General features: G+C 44.1%; 2 protein-coding genes across 7 annotated transcripts in view; one reads left to right on the forward strand and one right to left on the reverse strand.

Moving 5' to 3' along the window:
• Positions 1-1,986, forward strand: part of PFKM (phosphofructokinase, muscle) — a 45,525-nt gene extending 43,539 nt beyond the window's left edge. For all 4 annotated transcript variants that reach the window (XM_082742162.1, XM_082742156.1, XM_082742161.1 and 1 more), the window contains one exon: positions 1,582-1,986. The gene's annotated coding sequence lies outside the window, so the exon portion shown is untranslated. The remainder of the gene's footprint in view (positions 1-1,581) is intronic.
• Positions 878-9,472, reverse strand: ASB8 (ankyrin repeat and SOCS box containing 8). Of its 3 annotated transcripts, none has more exons than XM_082742175.1 (4): positions 9,127-9,472; positions 6,374-6,533; positions 4,610-4,714; positions 878-2,813 (listed from the first exon to the last, which is right to left on the reverse strand). In XM_082742175.1, the coding sequence occupies exons 2-4, from the start codon at positions 6,500-6,502 to the stop codon at positions 2,181-2,183; spliced, it is 867 nt and encodes a 288-aa protein (XP_082598301.1). In that variant the 5' UTR covers positions 6,503-6,533; positions 9,127-9,472; the 3' UTR covers positions 878-2,180. The 3 variants fall into 3 exon arrangements, with proteins under 3 accessions (XP_082598301.1, XP_082598300.1, XP_082598302.1); XM_082742174.1 differs by having other exon boundaries at positions 6,374-6,537; positions 9,127-9,212; XM_082742176.1 differs by lacking the exon at positions 6,374-6,533 and having other exon boundaries at positions 9,127-9,264.
• Positions 9,473-9,696: the final 224 nt, after the last annotated feature.

The following is a 9,696-nucleotide window of genomic DNA, read 5'->3' on the forward strand; positions in this document are numbered from 1 at the left end:
ATCTCTTGGCTCTGTACAAAAGATCCTAGAACATCCTATGCTGGTCCTTACCCTTGTTTCTCACCAGTCCCTCCTGCATCCTTTGCAGCCGTAGGGTGCACCAATCTCTCCTAAGTATGATGTTGTGTTTCACCTTTTGATCCTATACCTATTACCCAGGGGTGCTTTTTTTCCAGCCACCCCACAATCTTTACTCTTCTTCTGACAACTCAGCGTTCTTCCTTCTCAACCCTTCCCCTATACTCCTTCCTAGGTGAAAGGTAGAATCCATCTGTGGGGTCACATGCACATTTTGAAAGCATGTTTGAAAGTTTGGTGGGCTGGCTGAAATATGGCTTTGCAAAGTTGTCAGTTCTTATTTGGTTCAATTTGTGTTCTGTGTCATAACAACAGCTTCTTCCTCCTCATCAGCCAAGTGACTGTGTCATACAGTTGGGTCTTCAGGAGCCTCCAAATTGACAGGATGGCGTCCTGTTGTTGCTCTTGGCACAAGCCTACATATTCCTCCCAACCCAGTTTTTCACTTGCTTGATGAAGCAGGAAGAGGTTCCAGGTTTTACCAGGGGTGGAAGACGGATTAGCTCTACTACATGGCTTTTGCTGGCTGTCCAAAATATTACCTCTACACCCTGAAAACAGTTCTAAACAGTAACTGAGAAATCTTGTCGGGAGTCCAGAATTAAAGAAGCCAAATGCTCGTGGCGCAGTTCTTTAAGGGGAAGAGAAATTAACAATAAATATCGAGCACTATTACCACTGTATCCTCAAACCAGCTTATAAGGAGGGTAGTGACAGCCCCGCTTCCGAGTTCCAGCCAACAGGACTCCCAGTGATTACATAATGTGGAGAAAAGTAGGAATAGTAGAAATTGCCAAACTTGCTTTTAGAAGTGTTTATTTCTTTCTTTTTTTTTTTTTTTCAAGTGAGCAAAAAAAAAATCCCACCAACAGCAAAAGGGCAAAAGCAGACATTGTTTTTCAAATTAGCTACGTCAGCAGATTCCAGTTATCTTTATTTGTGGTTCCCAATCAGTGAAAAGAAAAAAAAAATGTTTTTCAAATTTGCATCTGGGTCATCCAAGATCAATAACAATTTGCTCTAGTTTAAGAACATGAAAAGAAAGAGTATTGTTCACCAAGTATGGTTCACTAAAGCAGTTCTTTTTTGAGTAGGTGGGCCATCTCAAAAGAAGCTCTTATACTGCTCTTCCCCCACACCCTTGGCTCCCCCGATGTCTTGTACAGATCAGTAAAAAGCAAAGTTTCCAAAACAGCTGAAAGGAAAGTAACTCCCAACTCTTAGCAGAGTGAGCTATCTATAGGGAAATGAAGACCAGTGGGAAAAGCCCAGCCCTTCTCGTCCCCTGCTGGAGTAAACACCTTCAGCCAAGGTGTACAAACACCTGCTAAGCCCGCTGGAGCAAATTGGCTTTCACAAAGAGAAAGAACTGCATTAGTAGACAAGTCCTTAGGACACTGAGTTCTTAGGACTGCTCAGAACCTGCTATCTCCTCTACTATGTGGAAAGCAGCAAGACCGTGTTATTTCTGAAATAACACTGCTGCACTACTATAACCCTCAGGTACACCCATGGAAAAGAAGCAAAGACTGCTGTTTCCTTTGCTGTTGGGAGAGTGTTGCCACACTCCACGATGTGGCACTCTTGGGTATCATCCATATCATCCAGCCCAACTGTGTTTCTGCACACCATCTGAGGTCATCGTTTCTTCATCTTTGGGCCACAGCTGTTAGCGGGGATTTTCTTAAACTTCACTGACCAGTTACAATGCTTCTAGAGGGATTCTTCTGAAATTTTAATCACGTTCCCAAAGGAAAACTAAACATATTCTTTAAATACTCTTCATCTTCTAGAGAATTTGGTTGTGCTGTTCACTTTTTCCCTAAAGGGGAGGGTAGGGGGAGAGCTCTTCTTTTGCAGGGTGCAATATAAAAAGCCACGTAAGCAATAAACAGAAAACAAAAGTGAGGGATCTTTTTTGTTTGGTTGCTCGGTTTGGGGAGGGGAGATGGTGTGGAGGTTACCGTTGTGACACGTTGCCTCTAAATACAAACCACACAACAGGAACGACTGCTTTTCCTGTTTTCCAAGACAAAGAGAGCACTGCAGGGAAAAGCCTCCCCCAGAGTAGCCTGTGTGACGGGGCAAATGTCTCCTCCAGCCTATTCCATGAGTAACAGGTATTCCTTCAGAGAAGCTGGCAGTGGAAGGCCCTTCACTGCATCTGGCAGATACTGGAGTCCCAAACTCCTGCGCACGGCATAACGAGACAGTGTTTTTAGAGTTCCTGGGGCTGAGCACAGGACAGTCAGTTTTTCACACAGCTGCTGGTCTCTGGCCACTTCTCGTGGCATGGTGCCATTCTTCCTTAACTCAAAGTGTCCCACAGCTCTGTGCAGGAGCTCAAAGCAAGAGTCTTCTTTCTCTGTTCCAAGTCCTCTGACTAGCAGAGCCACCAGGCGGGAGATGGGCGTCTGGCCTTTCAGGTTGATAACTCTGACCTCTGCACCATAATCAAGAAGGATGCTGACACTCTCAAGATTTCCCTTCATGGCGGCCCAGCTGAGTGGGGTATCATTGTTATAATCCAGGGCATTGACAGAGGCCCCACTCTCTAGGAGGGCCCGCACACACTCGGCATTGTTCTTAAAGGCTGCCCAGTGAAGTGGGGTGTCTCGGTTGCCATCCAGTGCATTGGGGTTTGCACCATACTCCAAAAGGACCTCCACACAAGCCTCATCTTTCTCAGCTGCATAGTGGAGGGCTGTTCGGTTGTAACCATCCAGGGCATTTACCTGTAAAGAGGGAGGAACTACATTACAGTAGCTAGACCACCAAGAGGAAGATGGGCGGGCAAAAGCAGCTTGCATGTGTTTATCCATGACATTTGCTAAGTCATGTTCTGAATATGAGAGTCAACAAGCAATTCCCAACGAGTCCTGGTGATTAAGAGGAGATATGACAGGATCTCAGGAGCAAATAGGAAGAGAACGGTCTCAGAACAACCAGCACTCTATTCCGTGCACTGATTAGCTGGCCTGCTTCATTAGGTTTTTGCTACGTTCTTGTTTATTATTCACTAGGATCTCTACCATGGGGGGAGGGGTAAAGAAAGAGATGATGAAGTCTAAATCCTTATAACTACTCTGGAAGATATTTTTTGGAAAGGAGCTTGAATATATAAGCCAGAGCAAAGGTTCTGGATTATTTTGCTTATCCCAGCTCACTCTATTCTGTGGCTAATGGCAGCTAGACTGAGATATGAGGCCGAACTCTGCCCATGCAGTTTTGCTGTGTTCTTTAGCCATACAGAGAAGCTCAAATTGTGAATCCAATCAGCCTGCTTGCAAATATACACTGTGCAGTCACAAGAGAACCTGGATAAAAGCATGTAAAAGGAAGAGCATAGAACTTTCAATACTGGAATAGCAGCTGACTTGCCAAAAATCAATATTACCAATAATTTCTGAAGGCTACAAAGACTTCAATATTTTCTTCCCTTCAAAATACAATAAAATATGCTGGAATATTTAACTGAGTTCAACCTTCTATTTAGCTAAAAAACTTCCCCCCAGGGTATTTTCACCATTGACATTGATCACTGGCCTTCATTTCAGGGTAACTCACAACAGTGACTACATAATGGTAAGTACAGAACACTAGGGCTGTATGAAGATGATGGTGCTCCGGACTGGCCCCTTAGGCTTACTGACCAATGTGTTCGGGGCCCGTGTAAGCTTCCTGGCACGTCTGATTCCAAACAGCGCCTCAGCCTATGCGACTTCCAAACCGCTTACAGTCAAAACTACTTATTTATTTATTTAACAAGCACTTACTTAGCAATTACTACATGACAGCGTACTAAACACTCGACAACCTTATGAAGAAGACACCACTATCATCTCCATTTTATAGATAGGGAAACCAAGGCAAAGAAAAATTAAGTAACTTGTTCAAAGTCACAGACCTGGAAGTTACAGAGTTGGGATTCAAATCCAGGAAGTCTGGCTCCAGAGTCCATTCTTTTAACCATTCACTACCCTATGCCACTTCCTGCTAATGTCAATATAAATTAATCTATGTTTCTTACCATAAGACACATTAAAAAGAAGATATGAACAAGACATAACAAATGTAAAATAATGAGTGGGCAGAAATAGCACCAGTGATCTGAGCAATGGACTACCTAATGAGATCTCCCAGTAATGGTGATATTAGAAGTACGTGTCTGGCAGGGGGTGTCAATGGTTTCCACTCATCACTGGAGGGTCCTCTGTACTTAGAGCTCCTGGACAGTCAACAGACAAGAAGAGGAATGAATGGAAAAGTAAACGACCCCAGAAGGAAGGCTGGGACAAAGGGGAAATAAAACTCCCTCTTCCTGGAGCCACAGACAAGAAAGAAAGGCAAAGGAATGAAATCCTTTGGATCACTGTATATAGTTACCATTACATTTTGCTTTAATATTCTCTATGCCAATGTTATGATGGGCTAGAAGGTGGGAAGAGATGGGAGAAGAGACAGAAATGTTAAGGAAATGTGAAGCCCAAGCTTTAGTGGATCATTAATGTGACAGTGTTAAAGACTTTACCTCCGCTCCTTTTTCCAGGAGTAACTCCACACAGTCAGCATCTGACACCATGCAGGCACAGTGCAGGGGTTTCAGTGTGCCATGGGTACAGTTCACATCTGCTCCCTATGGGCAGAAGGAAACTCCGGTCAGTGTGCTCAGCTCTGGCTCACTGAGCAGGATGAGACTCAACTGAGTCCAGGGTGGAAGAGGCCTCTAGCTCTGACCGCATTATAAACACGTCATTGGTCCCAGTTTCCAGTCCTATTTACTAAATAATATTCACACCAAGAGAATACACTGAAGATGAAGGAAAGGAACTACTGATTCCTTAGATCAAATTATTAAGGTTTTCCACAAGGTAACTTGCCAGACAGTCATCTAGACCTCATTGAGGACATAACCTCATGTGCAAAAGCGGTGGAAAACTGGGGATCAATCAAACAGGAGAGCTGGAAAAGCAATCCACTTTCTATGGCCATAATGCTCTGAAAAAGTCAGGAAACCGAGTCTGTCAGACTGAAGCCAAGAGAACTGGCATGCTCTTTCTGCATTCAACAGATGACCATCATTAACAATAAGGTCACGTTAATGTTCTCTTTCTGTTTATAAACATCTTCAAAGTAGTCTCTTAGCATCGGCATTCTCTGCTGCCTAGTCCCTGCTGGTACTTCTGTTTCACATCTGATGAAAGGGGCTGGGGATCCTAAAGACAGACCAAAGTTGCTGAATGACTCAGCAGCAGAGCTAGAATTAGAATGTGACAAACTTCCTACTGCTGAATCCTCTGGTACTGCTCCTGCTGAGAACAAGTTTGTATGACTTTCTTCTCAAAGCTGCACCACCCAACTTCGAAGCAGCTAGAGAGCTCCAGGCAGTAAATAAGGATTCCACAGTTGTTGAAAAGAACTTACAAAAGTAAGCATCTTGATGCATTTTCTAGTGATCAAAAAATGACCCTGTAAATTCTCTTCAACAGGAATAATATTCAGAAAAAGATATCAAAGACCAAAGACCGTCTAGGACACTAGTCAAATAACAATCGCTGGATAGCAGTGGTTAGACATGTTAAGATGTTTTCTTAAGTCAAAAATTACCATCCACTTTAGGGATTGACATTCCTTACAGAACTACAAGTGGTAGCTGTTGTCAAGATAGATGGCAAGTGATATCTCTCTGTGTAATTATTATAAACCACAAGGATTTAAAATCCGCTTCTGCTTTGCTCGTCTCCTTCCTCCCTTAGTAAAACATGTATAGAAGACTTTGAGCTTACTGGATCCCACATGTACCATATCCAGACAGAGATTTCACAAAGAATGTGAGACTAGGGTTACCTAGAACATACTTCCTGAAGAAAATGTCAGATGCACAAAATGAGAGGGAGAAGAAAAGAGAAGCAAAACACAAGGAAAATGTATTTTCATGGTCAAGTTAATATATCTAAGAGGACTGTAAAACTCCTTGGGACGCCTGGGTGGCTCAGTTGGTTAAGCCGCTGCCTTGGGCTCAGGTCACGATCCCAGGGTCCTGGGATCCAGTCCCACATCCAGCTCCTTGTTCAGCGGGGAGCCTGCTTCTCTCTCTGCCTCTGCCTGCCGCTCTGCCTGCTTGTGGTCTCCCTCTCCCTCTCTCTGACAAATAAATAAATAAAATCTTTAAAAAAAAAAAAATCCTTGTGATATTGTGCTGAGTCAATGCTTCCAATCTGTAATCTATTACGATTCCCCAGGAACTTTCCCCCTTCACCTCCCACAGGCCTCTCCGTCAGTCCAGCACACTCACCCCTCTGATGAGGTCCTCTACATTATCATGTGGGAAGGAACGAATGGCAGCGATTGTTCGGATTAAGCGCTCTGAGAGAGAGTATTTGCTCTGAATGCTCTGCATAATATACCACATACTGGAACTCATCAAGGCTCAGAGTATGTTCACATGCTCCAAACTGCCTGAAACAAAGAAGTTTTAGGCATACACAACATCACTGAGCATACCTGTCCCTAGGATTAGGAATTCTCTGAGGCCTTCCCAACAGTACAAGTAGATTTCAAAGCGATCAATGACTAAGTAATAATTTTTTGGAATCATAAAGAAATAGAATGTAATAGTTGCTTAGGGAGCTGGGTAAACCTGGATGAAAATTCTCTGGCTTTCAGCACCTCAATTCTACTCTCTGAACTAGTCTGAAACAAGATTTCCCCAAGTGGCCCCAAGACCCTCATGGAGCTCTGTGGAGTTTACAAACAAGACTAGGTAAGCAAGGGGATTTTTTTTAAAGGCTGAAGATGCCCCAAACTAACTTTCCCTCCTCTGGATTCTGTGGCCTTTTCTATCACCATCACCTTTAGCTTACTTGTTATATTTGGCCCCGCAAGTATAGTTATGTTCATATTGTTTCTCCTCTAAATTGTAATCAATTAGAAGGCAAGGTCCCTGTCTTCTATTTTTTTGTTCATGTAAGACCAGCCACAGAATCTCACAAAAAGTAGGTATTTAATAAATACTGGTTGACTAAAGGTTATAGAAGTAATCAATACCTGTGTGAAGAGAGGGAAAAGGCTATGGAAGAAATACATCTATGTTAACAATGACGAGACATCTATGAAACAGGTTAAAATGTCTTCACCAAAGAAAACACGGGAAATATTTGGGCGACATTCTAAAATAAAAATCTCAAAAGGACAATTAGTCATGTATAAAAAAATCAGAAAAAAACTGAAGTTCATACCAATGACATCTGCTTGTGGTTGTAGGAAAACAAGCAGACTTACGAGGCAAAACGAATTAAAAATTTTAATAATTGGCCTAAGAAATAGATTTGGGATAATATATGTTCAAACCACAATATGACAAAGAGTTTTAGCATGGAAGAAAAAAATGCAATATACTTAAATTTAACTGATAAGAGTTCTGGCTGTATAAGACCCATATACTAGTTGGGGAACATTTAAAATTATAGCAAACAAGGTGGAGCATTTCTATGAAAAAGTATATATCAAAAAACTGTAGAGAATATATAGTATGCAATATCAGCTCTCTAGAAATATGTGTTCTTATTAAACTCTAAGTTCTTTGAGGGTAAAGATAGTGTTATTTTCCAAAAGTTCCTGGCACATGGCAGGTTCTCAATAAATATTTGTTGAATTAATGTAAAGATTATTACTTTAAATCCTAAAAAATTCACACCTTGCATAATTAAATGTTATGCAAATGATCACTACTAAGGTAAAAAACCTAAAATTATTTTCATTTCACACTACATTTTTGCTTTTCATAATGGAGTATTCCCTTATGCATTATGTAATATAAATTTGAATAGTTTCTATTTTGCTAATCAGTAGCCATTTATCTATTTAAACTAATACAGTATTAATTAATAGAAAGCAGGTTAACAATGTTCAATTCATAGGTATCAATGATTCATATTGGGCATTCTTCTCCTATACGTTATTATGAATGAATAAGCTTACACACTTGTTTATATGTCTCTCCGAAACTTTCCAGATAGAAGAGAGTTGGCATATGTTTTAACCTAACAGCCACTACATGCAGAGACAATGGTCTGTATCTTATACTTTTTTGTTTCAAGGGAAAGGGAGAAAAAACCAGAGGTGCATTTGAACCAGAGATTCCAAGAAGGGCGGTGGGGTGGGTGGGGAGGTGGGTGGGTGGGGGCAGAAGACAGAACATCTAAAGTGAAAAGCTTAGACTGAACTGGTTCTGTTATCCGTTTCTGGGCCATGATAATCTGAAGAAAGTAAACGCTGCAATCATTTTCGGGGCACTCCTGGGACTCCAGGCTGACTCCTAACTCAGGACATGACCAGTAGTTCTCAGCTGTTGCATGGAAGCTCCTGATGAAGAGTGAAACTTCGGGGCGTATTAACAACATGCACTGTGGGGAAGGGTCAAGGAAATGTAAACTTGACCCATTTCCAGACAGCAGCCCCTTTCCTCTGCTGGAACTGAAAAGCGTCTTTCCCCCGGTTTTCTTTCACTGCGGACCCAGAAAAAACACCAAGTGGTTTTCTATTGCGATGGTAGAAGCACAGGGGGAGAGAGGCGACATTCAACCCCTTTGTGCCAGTGAACCCTCGGCTTCCGTCCAGGCCCGGAGACCCTCAGCCCAGCCAGAGGCGCCCCCAACCCCACCACACCTGCTGGGGTGAAGTGGCGGGGGTGGGGGGCGGCTCGCGGCAGCTGCGTCTTGCGGAGGCAGAGCTGAAGGGCAAGGGCACGAAATGCGAGGACGTGTGGTGTCATTTTCCCCATGGGATCCGCAAAGATCGCAGCAATGCCGGCAGGTCTCCCTGCGGCGGGGGGCGGGGGCGATGGGTGAAAGAAGGTCGAGCGATCTACGCCTGTGGCGCTCCGGAGGCTAACCAACCCCCGCCCTGTTTCTCCCAAGGCCAGGAACCATGTCTCTGTCTCCAGGGCTAACGAAACCCGAGTTGGGAATGGAGAAAGAGCTACCGCGCGTAGTGCCACGGGTTAAGGAACCTGGCTACAGGCATTCCCGCAGCGAGGTACGCACTCACCAAACCGCGGGGCTGAGCTGGGTGGTGAAAGCCGCTGTCAAGGCGTGACCCGGAAGCAGAAGTTGTCGTCTCCAGCGGGCCCCCTCTGTTTACAGGATGTGAAGGGTGACTGGGATGGGTGCCTGCGCACCGGCCAATGGCTGGAGGCGGCGTGCGCCTGCGCAGACTCGTGAGGCAGCCTCCGTCCTACCCAGGTATAGTTAACAGATAACGTTCTTTGCCAGTCGGAGGCTTTGCGCGCAGGCGCAGTGTAGCGTTCTCGGCCGCAGTTCGGGAACTCGGGTCAGCAGCGGTAGGCAAAAAGCCCTCCCGCCCCGGCTCTTCCCGACGCTTTGCGGCAGCGCCTGCGTGGACCAGACCTGCAGTGGGTCCTTCTGTGCCCTCTGCTGCCTCCCTTTGTCTCCAACTGAGGTGGCCTGAGCACCGCATTTCGAAATTTCTAAACTCGCTGCACTGGTTCAGTTGCTCAGGAGACTAAACTGTTATTAAGAAGCGTTTTGGGAAGCGATTTCCATCATTCATAATATCGGAACGCATGTATGCTCTTCTGAACCCTCCTGGATACTGTCC

This window comes from Mustela nivalis (assembly GCF_964662115.1).
Source record: "Mustela nivalis genome assembly, chromosome: 7".
Classification (NCBI taxonomy): domain Eukaryota; kingdom Metazoa; phylum Chordata; class Mammalia; order Carnivora; family Mustelidae; genus Mustela; species Mustela nivalis.

What these genes read in the sequence shown, in the direction of transcription:
- ASB8 (XM_082742175.1), bottom strand. Translation starts at nt 6,502, where the DNA reads ATGAGTTCCAGTATGTGGTATATTATGCAGAGCATTCAGAGCAAATAC. An exon ending in TAGAGGACCTCATCAGAGGG is followed by an intron (nt 4,715 to 6,373) that starts GTGAGTGTGCTG and finishes TTCTGCCCATAG; the next exon opens with GGAGCAGATGTGAACTGTAC. An exon ending in TCCTGGAAAAAGGAGCGGAG is followed by an intron (nt 2,814 to 4,609) that starts GTAAAGTCTTTA and finishes CCCTCTTTACAG; the next exon opens with GTAAATGCCCTGGATGGTTA.